Source organism: Limulus polyphemus, unplaced genomic scaffold (genome assembly GCF_000517525.1).
Source record: "Limulus polyphemus unplaced genomic scaffold, Limulus_polyphemus-2.1.2 Scaffold92, whole genome shotgun sequence".
Classification (NCBI taxonomy): domain Eukaryota; kingdom Metazoa; phylum Arthropoda; class Merostomata; order Xiphosura; family Limulidae; genus Limulus; species Limulus polyphemus.
This window is the reverse complement of record NW_013665702.1, coordinates 588,060-606,686: the sequence shown is the minus strand read 5'-3', so window position 1 is coordinate 606,686 and position 18,627 is coordinate 588,060. Positions and strand designations below refer to the sequence as shown.

The 18,627-nt window shown below is 33.6% G+C and overlaps 2 protein-coding genes across 4 annotated transcripts in view; both read left to right on the top strand.

Annotated features, from left to right (window-relative positions):
* LOC106468915 (40S ribosomal protein S16-like) overlaps positions 1-1,367 on the top strand; it is a 5,028-nt gene extending 3,661 nt beyond the window's left edge. Inside the window, exons 4-6 of the mRNA XM_013929370.2 lie at positions 327-423; positions 839-886; positions 1,174-1,367. Of these exons, the coding sequence (XP_013784824.1) occupies positions 327-423; positions 839-886; positions 1,174-1,319 (291 nt within the window). The 3' untranslated portion in view covers positions 1,320-1,367. The remainder of the gene's footprint in view (positions 1-326; positions 424-838; positions 887-1,173) is intronic.
* Positions 1,368-6,584: 5,217 nt separating this feature from the next.
* The window catches only part of LOC106468873 (serine-rich adhesin for platelets-like), a 59,852-nt gene continuing 47,809 nt past the window's right edge, over positions 6,585-18,627 (top strand). Inside the window, exons 1-4 of one of the 3 annotated variants that reach the window (XM_022398005.1) lie at positions 7,109-9,175; positions 10,741-10,802; positions 11,718-12,025; positions 13,332-15,298. In XM_022398005.1, the coding sequence (XP_022253713.1) occupies positions 11,742-12,025; positions 13,332-15,298 (2,251 nt within the window). In that variant the 5' untranslated portion in view covers positions 7,109-9,175; positions 10,741-10,802; positions 11,718-11,741. The other 2 variants (XM_013929324.2, XM_022397997.1) reach the window with 2 other exon arrangements.

Genomic DNA, 18,627 nt, shown 5'->3' with positions numbered 1-18,627 from the left:
TTTAAGCATGTCCTTTTGTTTTTAGTTTTGTTACTCTTACACTTCAAAAAGATCATATAGAAAACATGGAGGTTAAATCCCACTGTGTTTTTCATAAGTCATCAAGAATATGCCTTTAGGAATTAAATTGTTCTAACTTCATTCCTATGGGCAGTAAATATTTAAAAATGTACAGAAAAACCAATTGCCATGAAATTTACTAAATCTAACATTTGTTTTATATATTTTCTTAATTATTTAGATATTTTGATTATTATACTATAGTACATGTTAAAATGAGTGCATTTGTGACTCCAACTCTTCTCCAATTTTATTCCCCTTGAAAGCTTCAAGAACCAGTCCTGCTACTAGGCAAGGAAAGGTTTGCAGGAGTCGACATAAGAGTCCGTGTCAAAGGAGGAGGTCATGTGGCCCAGATATATGGTAGTCTTTTTATTTAATTTTAGAAGCTACTCAGACTTTTGTAGAATATAGTTAGCCAAATACATGTGTGAGGTGGCATTGAATATTTTAGAAGTATGGTCAGTAATTGTCAATTTTTTGGTCCTGTGTTTTGTTAAATCTGTAAAGATACAAAATAAATTGGTTACAAGATGTATGTTTTGTGATGTTATTTGTATGTTCTCAAGATACAAGAGGTGTTTTGTAATTTTCAGGTTTGCTGAATTATAACAGTTGTATTATTTGTGTGTTTATGTATAATTAGTTAACTTTTCTAGTACTATTTTACATTTTTTTCAAATGTTAAAAGAAAACAACAGTCAATACTACTTCCATTTTATCTTATATATAAAAAAAAGGGAAGATAACATTTAACTGTGAAGCTTTTATATTACAGCAACAAGACAAGCCATCTCCAAAGCTCTGGTTGCATACTATCAGAAGTGTAAGTTTGCTATCTAATAGTAATTGTATGTAGGAACAAATCTCCCATTTTATATAAAAACTATTGTATTAATTGATTATATGGCCTCAGTAACATCAAAGTGTTTAGTGACTTTATATTTTGTTAAAAATTTAGAAAATATAATTATTTTTCAAAACTCGATTTTATCAGCAATAAAAGATCTAATATCATTTAAATATTAGTGCTTCCTCTGAAGCTGAAATCTTGAGAATACAAGTAATTGTCTTTATTAACAACATCTCAACTACTGTTTTGATTTTTTATAGATGTTGATGAATCTTCTAAGAAAGAAATCAAGGATATTCTGATTCAGTATGACAGAACTTTATTAGTTGCTGACCCACGTCGTTGTGAGCCAAAGAAGTTTGGTGGACCAGGTGCCAGAGCTCGTTACCAGAAGTCCTACCGATAAAATATTGTAACATCAGTCAGGTCTTAATAAAAAAAATACATACATATATGTGGGTTGGAAAAAACAATTTTTTTTGTGTGGAGTAGGGATGAAGATTTTGAAATTTATATTAATAAGGTAGACAAAGAGAAAAATTTAATTCCATATTTACCATCCTGTACAGGAAATAAGGACATTTAAATTCAGATACACCATATGGTAGCTGCTAATAAACTTCTAGAAAATTAAATATAAAAGTCATCATATAGGTTGCAGTTAACTTAAACTGATAAAATATAAACTTTTTTATTAGGTTATTTTTGTGCATTTTGATTACATTAAAGATGAACTACAGTTTTTAGACACGCAAACACCAAATACATCAATGTATTGAAAGTTGTAGTAGGAAATAGAGCTGAAGAACATCACCTACTTATGATCTACCAGTCTTATCCACTTCATCTTGGACAACTGATGATCATTATGAATACTATAGAGCTAAATGGGATTGAAAAAATACAAAACACCTGTTTAAATCATTAGGTTACCCAACCTTTGTGGAGTTTAATCGAATACTCAAATTCATTTATTTTCTGATAATATTACTCATGATGGCTCAGCAGTGTGTGTGATATAGATAGATGTAGCCATAAGGTATAGATCTCTTGTAATATATTTTGTCATTCCTGAAGCAAATCTAATTATATTTTAAGGAATTATTTACATTGTTCATTTAGAACTGGTGCATTCTGTCAAATATCCAGTAAATTATTCTTGCTACATTTTTAACACACTCAGCACTTTGTCAAGTGTTGCCATTACTTTGAATTTGGAGGTTTGAGGCTTACTGTGATTTTCAGTCATGAGCCATGCATTACAAGTTAAAGTTAAGATGTTGGTTAATAAAGACATTGTTATTATAAAGAACTCACAGGCAGTTGTATACTGTGGGAACTAAAAGCACTAGCACAACTGAGGTGTGTAGTTAGGTCAGAGATTTGGGAAGTTGGAGCACTATTAGGATATGCTACCTTGACGTTAGGATTGTGAGGTGATTGAGAAAAAGCAAACACGAAAAGCCTAAACGTGCAACATATACATTCTCATTTTATTTGAGAAAAAATGCAACACAGTTCACCAACTTATGCCTGAAAGTAAAACAGAATAAATTGTATTACACCTCACGGTAGTTTGAGTAATTAATAATGCATTACTAGCAAGCACTAAGGAGCTAGACCTGTTGGTAGAGCACATGACAGGTCTGGGGTTTAAATCTGAAATGAGGAGAAATATGTCATAACATAAATAAAATGAAAAATACCACAAAGCTGACAAGCTTGCACATCTCTTAATTTTAATAATTTATTTTCAGGCACGTGATAATATATTAGAATTTTCAAAAAGGTTTTTTTGGCACAGTTAAAGGTAAACTATTATTAATTACAGCTGTCTAGTTTTGATAACACATTTACCATCATCAGAGCCATATATTTCCCTTCCTTAATTTTCAAGCTTGAAGTAGAGAAGTGTAAAAGAACTAGAATTTTTTTACTGAAGATTGTTATCAATACAGATTATAGGTTCGGTGAAATTATGTACATTTTATTTCAACTAAATTTGTAAGTAGAAGTTTCTTATCACTGCCTCAGAGAAATGAAATGCATGTGGTAAAGTAAGGGTGCAAAAAACGCATATTTCTACCAAAACTAATATATGAATTTATTAAGTGATTTACCAATACATGTGTTTTTTCGAATCAGAGTACTATAAGTATGGTAACTCAGAACAATAAAGATCATTGATTCGCCACTACTAGCACTAACATCATTATTAAGAGAAGTATAGTATTTCTTATGCAGCTTTGAAGTGGGTGTTGTCTCATCCGGTTTCTCAGCTTATGTAAAAATGTTTATTTTTTCGAATTTCGCGCAATGCTACACAAGGGCTATCTGCGCTAGCCGTCCCTAATTTAGCAGTGTAAGAGTAGAGGAAAGGCAGCTAGTCATCACCACCCACCGCCAACTCTTGGGCTACTCTTTTGCCAACGAATAGTGGGATTGACCGTCACATTATAACGCCCCCACGACTGAAAGGGCGAGCATGTTTGGTGGGATGTGGATTCGAACCTGCGACCCTCAGATTGCGAGTCGAGCACCCTAACCGCCGGACCCTTATTTAAAATACGGTTCGTGCTGCTAAAAGGATGCCTAACTACAGCAGTCGAAATTGGCACCACCCTCAGGTCGTAACCGATATTTGCTTTCCACAAGTATTGCACAACATTTCTATCTTGATCTTCTTGCTCTTGTTTTGCAATGTACTTGAATGAGCTCAAGTCAGCCCACATTGCATCAGCATTCAGTGTATTAAAGAAGCTACATTCTCTCTTTACATCACCATATGTCAAGCTGTACATTGATTAGATCGTTTGGAAGGAAGCACATGCGTTGATGAGGGAGACCCCTTGATTACTGAATCGGTGCTCCATTTGTTCAATCATAGTGCCAACAAATTTGTTAACGTTTTTGAAGGTTTGACTTGCTGGCTCATTTTTAAGAATCAGACGCACACCACAAGCCTTCCTTTTGAGATCTACGACAGTTATAGAAATAGAGTTTTCTTTAGTTAAATGAGAACACTGAGTCCCTATATCTCCCAAAGGTGTTATCGTCGACGCCACAAGCTGAGGAACTGACAACAGGTTTGGTTTTTTTGCAAAATTTTGCTGAGATTAGATACTGCACATAAAGCCTCATCCAAAACTGCTAGGTTACAAGAAAACTAGATTTGTTCATTTCCAGCAAGATACCTCCTGCTAACGTGTAGGTGCTCACAGGCCATCATAATTGAGCAGTAACAAGTTAAGACGGCATGAACAGATTTGTAATTACTGAACCAGCTCACTTCGACTGATTTTAGAATTTTTGGTTCAGGTTCTTCAAATGACCTCTGAACCTCGTGCAACATGCGTTCACGCTTTGATGAATTGTGGAATAGTGAATATATATCTTTGATGACGTGAAGAACCTTCTTCACAAACATGATTTTATTTCTAGAGCTGGTTAAGGCTAAAGATAAAAGATGGGCCCTACATTGTACATAAGGAATTTCCTTTCCTGCTTTCTTTGAAAGTCGCTTACGCACACGCACACACCACTTATCATTCTTGAAAAGTTGATGGCACCACATAAAGCACAAGGAATATTTTTTTGTAATCTAGGTTTCTTTTCGTCGGCTCTCTGTAAAGCGAACTTAAAACGGTTTCGGAATCAGTGCTTGCTAGATCAGTAATGCTCAGGATACTGTATTTTATTTCACTGCAGTCACTATAGTCATATAGCGAATCAAAACTGACTACTGGCTCACATTGTTATCTGATTATTCATCAGCCATTATAGAGTGGTATTTGTTATTCAATTCTGACGCGTCACAATCACTTAGAACTTCAGCAGTGCAGGTCAGCAGATCGCAAGCTGTAGTTTTGTTTACATATGTCGAACGGTAGCTCATAAAAAGATGAGAAATCAAATGTCCATACATTGTAGTATTTGGAATTTCTTCTTTTGTTAAGAAGTAATAGCTTCTCACAAATGCAGCCATTGCTTGTCTGTTGCGACTACAATTCCGAGTCGACTGTTGAACAAGTAAAGTTTCAACCTATCTTTTAAGACTCTCTTCATGAAGTAAGCTTATGCACTGCTTGAGCATGAGTATGTCTCTCGGATTTAGAATGTTTGTCGAGCTTCTCGATATGCCCAGTTGCTTTTCGAAAGTTGTAAAACGGAGTTTTTACGAAAACATCAACTGTTCTTTGTAGTGCATCTAGATAATTTTTCAGAAATTCTTAGCAGTATTTACAAAACACTTCTCCAAGGGATGTATCAAAAACAGTCATTCATATTTATCTTCCAATTTCTTCTGGTATTTAACCGAAGTCGATGATGGGGGTGAGGAAGCAGCGGCAATAGGGTATTGACGAATCAACATCACTTGTTCCAACACTCTACCGCTTAATTTCAGTTTGAGCCAGAAACTCAGCATCAGCACCACTACTCATTACCTGTAGTCTAGGTTTCTTTGTAATAAATTGTAAAATTAATTTCTGCGACATACTCCACCACAGAAAAGTTCAAGTCACAAACTTTAATCACAACATGAAATAATGCACAAAACAACTAATTAACATAAAAACACTATTATACAAATAGTTTCCACATGGGCTTAAAAACCATGAACTTCTTTTCTAGAAACGTCCACACGTCTAATAGTGTTTACACACTTCGAGAAATTGGAAGAATGTTTGGTAATAAGTCTATGTTTACCTTATACAATCTAACTCTAAGTATGGACTCTTTCACTAGCTCTTACTTTTCGCGATATACATTGGCTAGCTGCAAAGGTCAAACACGCCATTTTTCGAGAAGTCACCAGAATTTTGCGTTATTCCGTTTGTATAATTGTTGAGTCCAGTTAACGTCTCCCAGTAAAAAGATAAAAAATTAAATCTGTAAAAAAGACAAAATGGTGAAAATATTTCAGGGTGACTTTTGTTGTACAGAAGGAAATTTCCTCCCCCCCCCGTAAACTCTCTGAATTCAATATTGATTTCAAGAGAAATGTAGGAACATTATAGTCGGAAAAACAAAGTTGTTTTAGACATTAATCCCCCCAGTGGCACAGAAGTATGTCTGCTGACTTGCAATGCTATACAAACCGGGTTTCTATATACGTGATAGGCAGAGCACAGATAATGTGTATGTGTGTTTTCTTATAGCAAAGCTATAACCCCCCCCCCCCAGTGGCACAGCGTTATGTTTTCTGACTTACAACGCTAGGAACTGGGTTTCGATACCCGCGGTGGGTGCTGATAGCCCATTGTGTAGCTTTGTACTTAATTACGAACAAACAAAACTTCATTTAGAAAATTTTATTAAATTAAAAATTCTGGCCATTAGATTTAATATAATACTGAATTACCAAATAAAAATAACGCATAAGTTACCAACATAGTTATTTGAATCCGAACGTTTTATTCTGCTTTTAAATTTTTAGTCGACACTTCGCTCAATAAAACTACAGGTATATGTATTTATTAGTGTTTGCTGTTTTTGTCCTTTACATGAAATTGTATATTTGTATGCATATAGTATAAAAAAATCAGTGTAATATATTTATATATAGTCAAGTTGCTAGCTTTCATTTTATTATAAAGGAAATTTCAGTTAAAACGCATTATATGATAAAAGAAGCTGTAGTGTTTTGTTACCCTATTTTAACAGTAAAGAGGGCGCGGCAAATTATGGTCGTCGCATAGTTGTAACTGGGTAAATCACAAGTGGCTTAATTTAATGGATCTTATGATTCTTGAGTTGGTTAAGGAAAACTAATTTTAATCAAGCAGTATATTTTTTAAAACATTGCTTTGTTGCTTATATTATTGCAGTTTCAGTAACCAGACTATGCATATGCATTCATATATTTTTTTTACAGTTACTAGTAATAGTATATATTAATACTAGTATTATTACTACTACTACTAATAGTAATACTAGTAAAACTGTTTTCTGAAGTTGTATTATAAATTGTAAATCTAAGCGTAAAATTTTGATATGAACAAATTTTGTTAAAAATAGAACAAGCCAGGAGCTGCATTACATCCATTAGTACAAAACTTAGTTATAACTTATAGTTATACTCCAATAATATGGCAATAGTTAGAACTTAGATGTGAATCGTGTTGATATTAATCATTTGATGGTAAGTATAATTTAAAATAAACATTAAGGAATAAGTACTAGTAAATAAGGAATAAGTAAAGAATAAGGTTGATAGACTTAAAATAAGGCATCATTGTCACTACCATGACCAGACAAGGTTTTAAAGGTGATCAAATGTGCATTGTGGTGAGGGAGTTCGGGAACTAGGAATAAAGAAATTCACATTTAAACTTAAAGATAAAAAATAATACATTAACAGCTTAATTCCAGTAATTGTAATGTTAAGAGTATTGTATTAGGAACAAAATGAATAAGTGCAGGGTTCAAGTTTAGATAGTAGACTAGGATATAATGGGAGTTATTGAAACATGTTTAAAAACTTTGTGAAAATTGATAATTTGATAATATTAATAGAGGTTAATTTGTAAATTACATGTCTTAAAATAAGAGGTAGAGTGGTATTCTCTATAAGAAATGAGCTGCAGCATGTTGGATTGAAGCCATAAAAAAATGGTAAAGAGATTGAATCTGAGTGGGTTACATTGGGGTTTTGAAGGGTATGAAGTTCTAATTAGCATTTTATTATATATAGCCCATCTGGTCAGACAGTTGAGGTTAAAGACAAATTGTATAAAATGATGATGATTGCTACTAATATATATAGTATACTGATGCACTAATTGTGGGAGACTTTACTTTTAATTACATTGATTGGAATTGTATAGAGTTAAGTAGTGAGGTGTCTTGGTATGATTAAGGATGATTTTCTATATTAAGCATAGGGTATTCAATTTTATATATATATTGTTAACTGCTAATTATGGTATATTTACAAAAAGTACAAGTGTTGAAGTGGGTAGAGAATATTTGGGGAAGAGTATCATTGCATCTTAAATTTTTCTAAATGCTAAGATAAAAAGAAAAAGAAATATTAGTTCCTCATTTTCGGAAGCCAATTTTGAGACTATGAGACAAAATACATCATTAATGAATTTGAATAATGAGTTAAACAATGATATGGGCTGGTTTCAGTTTTAAAAGTACATTGTTTTTAGTTCAAAACCTGTATATTCCTAAAAGAAGGAAAAAGATAACAGAGAAATTTAAACCTGATCAGTTAACTGTAGAGAATTTTAGTGGTAAAGACCACAAGTTTATGAAGATTAAACTAAGAGGTAGAAGATTTACAGAATGATGGGAAAGCTGAGGATGTGGTTAAAAAAAAAGGCAAAAGAGTTTAAAAGATACCAATATCTGATAATGTTTAAAATAAATGTAAGAGCAAGAGTTTTTATGTATGTTATATGTAAGCAGAATCTTAGTTTGGATTGCACCCTTCAAGGATACTGATGACAAGATTTTTTGTTGAGGACTGTGAGATGGCTAAGCTGTTAAATGTTTTTTCTTTTCTGGTTTTCCAAGAAAAGCTGTTAACAGTATTCCAGACTCTGACTATTCTATTTGGGAATTAATCTTAAACACTTAGACATTAATCTCTGTGGTAAGTAAAAAGATTGAGAGATTACAAGTAAATCACTATGATCAGCGAAGGTTTTAAGGAAGGTCGGTAGACATTGAGTAGGTGCCTGAGGATTGGAGTGGTACTGCTATTTCAAAAGGGAATGATAAGAATTAGTGTGCAAATTATTGAATAGTTAGCCTTCTATGCTGGGAAAAAATTCTAGAATCCGAATGAAGAAGCTTGACAAAAATGTTTAATGAATTATGATACTATAAAAGAGAGCCAACATGAATACATTTAAATGAAATCTTGTTTTACTAATATCTTGATCTGTTCGTTTGAGGATGTTATCTATGTGATAAAAATGGTATGGATTTGTTATACATAGATTTTCAGAAAGCTTTTGATTAAGTTCCAAACTGAAAGTTAGCTAAGAAAACCACATTAGTAAGAATTGGGAAAAGACTAGTTAACTGAATTGTAGGATGGTTAGATGAGAACAAGCAAAACAAAAAAAGTGTTATTAACAGAGTCCTGCCAAATTAGGTCTTTGTTACTAATGGTGTGGTAAGAGGTCATTTACATTAATAATATTGATAAGGAATAATTTAGTAAACCTTGCTGGTGCAATTAACCTGTTGGATATTTCCAATTCCATTGATGATGTTGAGGTACTTCAAAATGATTTGGATTAATTGGTAAGTTGGACAGGTGGTTGGCAAATTTGTCTTTACTTATAGTAAATGCAATGTAATGCATTTGGGTTCTCAGAATTTGGATGACATGTTTTATATAGATGAGAATGCATTTAACAGTGTGACAGAAGAAAAGGATCTCAGCTTAGTAGTATAAAATTCACTCAAACCCTTACAAAGAATAAGAGGTAATTATAAGTTTTCAAATCACTAGTTAAACCTCAGTTGGAATATGTATGCATTTTTGGCCTCCTTAACTAAGAAAGGATACTGACTTAGAGAAAGGTATTTGGGAAGTCAGTAGAATAAACACTTCTGATTTAACTGTGATTTCAACTCTTAAGATAAATAAAGGATCTTTCTCACTTAACCCATACTTGTAATAATTTTTTACTTTAATCTATTAACTTTATCCTTTAACTTTGTGCCACAACTGCATAAAAAATAAAGCCGAGATCCTTGTTACTAGTGCTTGAACCTTAGTTTTTCTTATTTACATTAACAATATTGATACAGACTCAATAAATTAATAAAGCTGAGGTCTTGAGAATGGCATTAAACCGTTGTGTCAAGCTGTATTGAGGATGTCAATGTATTACAGAACAAGATCAATTGGTCAGTTGGGAAAATATTTGACAAATGACTTTTAGTTTTAGTATGTGCAAGATAATACATTTTGGGTTATAATTTGGATCATGCATTTAATACAGATGGGAATGCACTCAATGAAGAATTTAAAGAATCTTGGTACAGTAATGGATAAGTCATTCAAGCTGTCAAGACAACTGTTGCTATTATTGAAACTAATAGAATTTTATGATATATTTATAGACATATTGATTACAAGTTACTCAAGGTAGTAATCTCTTTATATAACTTTCTTGGAATACTGTATACAGTTTTGGTATCCTGATCTAAGAAAGGATACTGATTTGTTAGAAAGAATTCAGAATAGGGTTATGTGGATGATTTTGGAGATGGAATGGAAAATTGGAGAGAAATAAGCCTTATTGTACATTAATAATATCAATAGGGAACTAGTAATAAACCTTGCTGGTGCAATTAAACAGTTGGATATTTGTAATTGATTTATTTGGGCTATATCCTGAAGATAATAGGATGAGAGGACAGAAGTTTAAGATTTGGAAAACTCTGCTAGGCTTCAGATAAGACAGGGATAGCCTTGAAAAATCAAATGGATTCTTATTGTACACAATTTTGTTAAAATGTTATGTGAAATAGATGTGGGAAATTAAAAAAAATAAATCACATTTAATTTAACACAATTGTATTAAATACTACTTTAAATTACAAATTATGTAATATTGAAAATACATTTTTGATAATGCCCAATTAAATCAACTGTTTGTATTCCATACATATACATTTTCTAAGGATTGGATGATTATTCTCCAATTTACTGTTGTAAATTAGTACTTGAGTTAATATACTGATAGGTTCATTAGAAATTATTGTTACATCAAACTTTAAAAACTTAGAATATTTCAATCAGTTTATATAAAATAACTGTTGGGTACCAATATCATGTTTTTATTTTCAACACCCAGTCTATAATTCAGGGAGACATGTTTGGGGTATTGAACCTTACATTGGATTGATTAAAAAATTTGTGAGTATCAGTCAGTAGTAAAATGTCCATTAGATTAAGAAATATATTTGAATTAAACTTTACTTTTCTAATGATATAACATTTGTTGGTTTTTGTTTGCTAAAGAATGAGATTTCCTCATCATAGCCCTTTTGATTTTGTACTGAATTAAATGACTGCTAAATGTAAACATGCAGTCATTTAGAAAAGAAAAAAAATATTTATAGTAAGAAAATTTGTTAACTTATAAATATTCTAATATCATAAAATGGATTAAATTCTTTCAGTATGATGCAGTTTAAAGGTAGCTCATTGGGGGAAAGATTTTTGGATTAGTCATAATAATTTTTTTTTATTTTGGCTAGCAAGTGCAAAATGGTCACTACAGTTAATTATTCTCATTACAATGTTGTAATGTTTTCATGTCTTAAAATGCCTTTGCAAAGTTTCTGAAGAATATCAAGACATTTAGATATACCTTGACTAATCTGTTGAATGTGTGGATATTTTTCTTGATCATTAACTATGTAGGAGTTTGTGTACGTGACCTTAAGTAATCCAAGATTTTAGATAGATCATTATGAAAGAAAGCCTATGAAGTTTTAGTATCGCAATCTTAAAAAGCTTTCTAAAACAGCTTTTCATGTATAAAAACTTTTAAAACTAAATAGTATTAGAGATAGTTTCTGGGTGCAGTAAAAAGTAGTGTTTATAGATTTATTCTTAAAATTTAGTAGTAATTTAAGTATTCTATATGTTGGTATAAAGAGAACATTGTATAATACAAACTTTTGTGTGTATCAGGAATAATACTGAATCTGAACCTTACTTTGGACTTCATTATAAATTTGTTAGTATTAGTCAGTTGTGACAATGTCCATCAGACTGAGTAAGAAAGTTATTTATAGCTTAAATTAAACTTTACTTTTCTTATAGCTATAAGTACATCTGAAAGTTATAATGAAGAAAATGCCACAGAAATCAACTTTTTTGTTCAGTGAGACAGACAGTAGTGAGGACGATATTCCAACATTGAGAGACAGGCTACTTAAACAAAGTGGCCAGAAACATCTAGAAAATGGACCTATTTTACCAAATTCTAAGGAATCAAATACATCTCTATATGATTGTAAGGACAAGAAACTACTAAGAGAAGGAAAGAAACTGAAAAAGAGTTTTTATTTTAATGATGAAGAAAAGAATGAGTGTGGTACTAATTGCATGATTGTTCCAGAAACCCCGAGGTAAATTATATAATTATGTACATAAGATACTCATTCATTTGTTTTTTGTTTTCTAAGGAATGAAATATTAAGCTTTAATATTTTGCTAAATCAGGTAAGAATTATGTTTGCTAAAAACATAACAGTTTGCAGCTAATGTTTGGATAAGGAGCTGTGTGACTGACTATTGTATGCAATTTGATATTCATGTTTTATAGTTTATGTAATTTTTAAAAATTTTGAGTAAATAAATTAGGTACTTTAAATTATGAATTATCTAATACTGGAAATTATATTTTGATAATGCCCATTAGAATCAACTGCTTGTATTTCATTCATATAAATTTTCAAAAAATTGAATTCTTCTTTCATTTACTCTTATAAATTAGTACTTGAGTAAATATACTGAGATTCATTAGAAATTGTTACATCAGAATTTGAAAATTTAGAGTATTTCAATCAGTTTATATAAGAATAAAATGTTGAATATCAATGTTTGGGGTGTTGATTCCCAAGTAAAGCTTTACAGTACTCTTTTTTTAAAATCCTTAATAGAGATTTGAACTCCTTGTTATAACTGGAGTGTGAATTGCCTACCAATATAGCCAAATTCACACTAGTTTCCAGGCTATGAGGGAGTAAAATCCATATCCTTATCCAAAATCCTACACATAACATGGTAGTGTCTGCACATGTTGGACAGTACAAGATCTAGTTCTTCAGTGATATAAAGCCATTTTCTATATGGTTTTCATGAGTTCTGTCAAAAGGGTTGACCAAGGAAGGTTTCATAAAGCTTACTTGTCACTGTAAGATGGCTGTGTTACCTGCATGAACATGAACACTTGCTATTTTGTGTATGAGAAACATTGTTTAGCCAACCTCTTAAACTCTGGACCTTCTTGACCAAACATTATTGAAACGTGAGTTTGTTTGGCAGTAATTTTTCTTTGCAATTAGCAGATTAAACTTTCAATTGGAGTACTTTTTTGTTGTTATTGTAACTCAAATACTGGAAACTGTGTCGCCCCTCATCTGTAGCCCACTCGATCCCCTTAACTTAGTCTCATTGACTTGCAGAGTGGGTGACTGTGATTCTGTTTTAATTACTCTGTTTTGTATAAAATTGGGATAATAAACATGATATAGAATAATATACTCACAACATTTTTTTACTGAATATAAAATATTACCTACTGATATATTAGGTAACATTTTTGTTTGTTATGTTTAAAACCCAAAATTTTTTGAGATGTTCAGGTTAATGTAAAACTAACAAGTGCTTCATCCTAAAAACATACATGGCTTAATGCTCTTTTCTTTTTAGCCCCATCTTAATGTGTAATAAAAGAAGAAAGCAAGAACACAAACTAAACAGACCCAAAAGAACATGCTTAAATTACAAGCTAGAAGATATAAGTACCTCGGTTCAATCTAATGATGTAGCTGAGACACTTGTAGGAGAAGATATTTTTTCAATGTCTCGTAAGTTTTCTGTTATGGAAAAAAAACAAAGATCAAAAAATACACCATTGTCTTCAGATAGTCTACCTCACCTGACCGGACATCAAATGACTGAAAGCATACAGGTTTCTCAAGTGATAAAAAATAAAGAGAGTGATTTGGAAGATACATCTGTTGTTTCTTCTACTCCATTCAGTAGCTCAACATCTTTATGTAATAGTGATAATTGGTTTACCACACATTCCTCAAACTCGTCTTGTACTGATTTCATTTCATCTGAAATATCTTCTGATTTATGTATAAAAAAAAATCTGCCAACAAGGACTCATAATTTCCCTCACTGTAAGACATTTCCAAGTGTTTCTCACCCAGAAGAAAATTGTACATCTTCTAGTTCAACACTTAATAGCTGGACATCATCTAGCAAAGAAAACCCTGTGTTTCTACCATCTTTCAATACTAATGAGTCTACTTCTGAAAAAAATGCTATGAAAGAAATCCAGAATGATATTGCAGGATGCCAAAGATTAAAGAAAAATCCATTTCAGATCATTGAGAACAAAAAGGCTTCTAGCACTTTAGGCATCAACAGAAACACAAAAAAACACTCCACTGCTCATTCTACAGAATTTAATTTTGATCAGTCTGTGCCATTTAGAAAATACGAAGCAACTGTGGCCAACAATAAACCAAATTTGGGTGGTACAAATGTTTCTTTATCAAGTAAACTAGCTCCTTCAACTTTGAAGCACCGTTTCCATAGAAATGTATTACAACCACTCATTTCTCCTTTCAAATCTCCAAATAAAGGGGTTAAATATGTTGATAGTGAGAGTGATGAGGATTTATTTAAAATCACATCATTACCACAAAACTCGTCAGTAAGGTCACAGCAAGATAATACTTCCAAGTTTTGTAACAAAGTACCTTCCCCTGTAAATCAGAAACAATCATCCTTAGAGCAGCATTGTGAAAAAAGTAACAAACAAACACCTTCAGTTCAAATTTCAAATGGACAAACTATTTGTAAGAGTCATTCTACAGGAGAAAAAAGTTATTTTTATGTACCAAACAGTGGCACCAACCACATATCAAATTCTGATGAAGGAAGCCATCTGACGGTTGTTGGTCAGGCCTGTAAATCATGGCCCTCTACAAGTAATTCTGGTGCAAGTAAACCTGCTCTAGAGAAAGAAAAACGACTTTTTATGTCTGCTCATTCTACAAGAAGGTGTAAAAGATATCAAGATAAACTACCTTTAGTTTCAAGACAACAGAAATCTCTGAACAGTATAAACAGCATTCAAGACATAACTACCGAAGAAGCCAGTGGTAGTGTGAATCTTAATAGTACTGATGATTGTATTCCAAAAAGTTTAGCTAATAGATCTTCTCATTTTCACCACAGCAAACATCAAAAGTCATTACATGCTAGAGGCCAACGATCTCAGCTTGTAGAAAGACCTGTACATGAGAGAACAGGTGTTTCTTATTCACATATGCATAGTCAAGGAACATTAAGTTTAGCTCATCTAAATCCTGACTTATATGATGCTGAATTAGAGAGTGAAGAAGAAATTATTAACCCCATTTCTCACACTTCACCATCTGAAATCAAAAATAGAACAGACATATTAAGCCAAATGGGAATTTCAGTAAGTAGAAATATAAGACCAGGAGAACAAGGAAGTGGTTCTAGCAGAAATAGGCAGCAAGACCACAGTAGTGATGATGAGGTTATCATGATTTCTAACCACGGACCGTGTTCTTCTAGCAGAAACCTCTCTCGTGGCATGTGTACAGATCAAGATTGGCGTTCTGTAGATAGTGGTACGTTTCTGACTTCCATTTTTGCCTTAAACTTACATAAATGTATCTTTCATATAACTCATTTTATTTCATATGTATAGGATGCTGTTTCTCCTTCTTTTATGTATGTTTAAACATATATTTTTAAAAATATTTTTATTTCATATGAAGTAACTAGAGTGCAATGTAAATTTTTGAATATTAAGGTTAGCTGGAATAAAAGTTTAATTTTCCAAACAGTACTACATCCTCTCACCCAAAGCTATCTCGATTGTGGTCTGCCTCTAAGCATTGATGAAAAAAATTTTGCTACAGCACACTAATCTTTGCAGTTTTGCAGAAAACATGCTGATCATGCAACTACTCTCCACGAATTGTACTGCACCTTCTGTACTGGCACAGCTAGCTCCCTCTACTATTCTAGAATAATCCTCACTTTCTCGATGTGCATTCTAGTGTGTAGATGTGTGTTTTAACTCACTCTCTATGTGACTACAAAATTTTGATTGTGTTTGATCACAAAATTTGTATAAGTTTTGACTTCTTGTGTTTGATTTCCATTGTTTCTACTCGTTTGTTTTAGAAATATTTTTGTTTTTCAACTTCTAATTTGTTCATATGAATTCGAGATTTAATATGTCAGATGATGAAATTCCCACGCCAGTTGACAGTGGTTTTGATACGAGTTCCTAGGTCTTGGGGGTCAATGATGTTGGCTGGGGAAGTATATGCTTTAGTTCGACGGGGAGGTCATGTCTTACACTTGGCTGACAATTTTTTCCTTTCACGTTAAGATTTTCTGAGAGAAAGTATATAACTACTGAGTGAAAATTTCTTTCTATAGCATTTTCCACCTGTTATTGTGCCTCCATGTAATCTCCTTGATTATGTATTGTTCTTTTTCCCAAGAGATCTGTGGTAAGTTTTCATCATGTATTCCTCAATCCCAATAGGTATACCCATGTTTAACAAGTTTATGTGAGCTTGTGTGGATTGACCTAATTTAATCACACAATAATTTAGGTCTTTCATGTCTTCTCTGCTCAGTATTTGGTAAGTTAGAGTTTTATAATTCTTGTACCATCTAAGTTACTTTAGTTTATATTTGTGTTTAAAGTTTCATTATTACTTTTTTTTAAAAGTTTTGGTATATGTGTGGGTTTTGTATAAGAGTTACTATTTGTATAATTGTAATTTCGGCCACTTTTGAGGGTTTGCTGGTTCATTAGTTATACTTTCTTTCACTGTTTATGTTAGTTTGTAAATTCCTTTTTCTTTACTACTAGTCACATCTAATTGAGAATTAGATTTGAGTCAAATTTTTTATTGTTAACTGAGTGCCTTTTCATTTTCATGTTTTTCAGGGTAGGTTTTACTTTTGTGTCCTTTATCTTATCAGTTGTCTTGCCTAGTCAGTTCAAGACCTACTGTGCAAAGAGGCTGTTGACCAGGTGGTACCCACTCATTCCCGTTTAATATTCGTCTTGGTTGAACTCTTATCTGGAGCCACCTTGCTTCTACATGGAGTCCTACCTTCATATTCCAACTGCTCCAGTGCCATCTTGTTTTCTTTGGTTCATCCATGAGGGTTGTGTCTTCCATTTTAGGGTGCTGCCATTTGGTCCCTCTTTTGCTTCATGTGTTTTATCAAGTGGTATGCTGTTTTGACCATCAATTTCACTCGTGGAGTCTTCAGATTCTCCTTTTCATGGACATCTAGCTCCTGCTCTACTCTTCTCATGCCTAGTTAGTCAATCATGCCTGCTTACTTCTTTGGGAAGCTATTTGGCTAGGGTTTTTCTGGTCTAGTTGGAGAAGTTCTTAAACCCACTCCATATCTTATTTTATTGGGTTTTTTCTTCAATTCCCATCTTTGTCAGGCTCAGCCTTTTTCACTTTGGCTCAGGGATATGGAGCAGGCAGTCTCAATGGTCCTACCCTCTTCTTTTCTCACTGTGCAAGGGTTCTTTCATTTTTGAGGATGTGAGCTTTTTTGGAGGATTTCATTCCCTTGTTGAGCTCACATGTATGCTTTTCAGTGGACGCTTCTTGACCAATGGTACTTCTCCCACGATCCCTTGGACCATCCCTTTACCCTTTCCCCTGGGATCAGGGCCAACCTTGCTTGGTTGCTCTACAGGGATCTGACCACTGTGGGGGTTACCATTCCTCCACCTTGTCCAGAGTCTCATCTGTTTACTGATGCTTCCCTGGGGGGTTGGGGGGCTTTCCTCGAATCCCAAGAGATTTACAGTCTATGGTCTGTTGAGGAGGCTACCCTCCATTTTCAACATCCTGGAACTTTTGGCAGTTTGTCTGGATCTGTATCATTTCCTCCTGCTTCTGATGGGTGGGTGGTTATGGTTCATTCTGACTATTCCACTATTGTCGGCTATATCACCAAGCAAGGGAGAACCAAATCCAGATTTCTGTGTTTTCATAATCTGAATCTTCTTCACTGGGCCCATGACCACTACATGGCAATCTTGGCAAGTCACATTCCCAATGTTATGAATCTAGTGGCTGATTGCTTATATTGACTCGACCAGGTTCTCCCCACAGAGAGGTCCCTTCTTTTACAGGTATTTTGGTGGGTATGTTCTCAACTGGGAACACCATAGATAGATTGTTTGCTACTCACTGGAATGCCATAATTCCTTCCTCTTGATCTCTGATTCCACATCCTTCAGCTATGGGAGTATATACGTATAGTCACGATTGGAGGGGTCCTCACCCATATGCATACTCTCTGATCAGTTTCCTCTCCAGAGTTTTATCTTTATCCAGACCACTCCTTGTTGTGTCCTGCTTGTTGCTTCAGTGGCTTGCCCGGATGTGGTTCTCTCTGCTCTGGACCTTACTGGAATGGCATTCCCTGGCCTTACTTTTGTCCCAGTCTCTCCTCCAACAACCACAATTGAACATAGTTCATTCCGACATCACCAAACTCCATCTTCATGCATGGCTTTTGTTTGGTCCCTTGCCTCAGCTCAGGGACTCATCCCTTGTGTAGAGTCTTTCCTTTCCTTTCCTATTCCATTCGATATTCCTCTTTGTCTGTGTACCAGAGGCATTGGTCTGTCTTCATACCTTAGTCCATTCACCATAGTATCTGCTCATCCTCACCTTCAGTACCTCATTTTTCCCAGTTCTTAGCCTGGTTGTTTGTTCAGGGTTTGTCTGTATCAACTGTTTTTAGTTATAGGGCTGCCCTGCTAAACACTTTCTGATTCTCTTGTTTCCATAAAGCTTTCTCCTTCTCTGTTATTTCCCTCTTTTTTTCTGTTCCTTTCATAATGTCCATCCTCCACATCCATTTAATAATGGCTGGAGATGGCTTGAATGGGTAA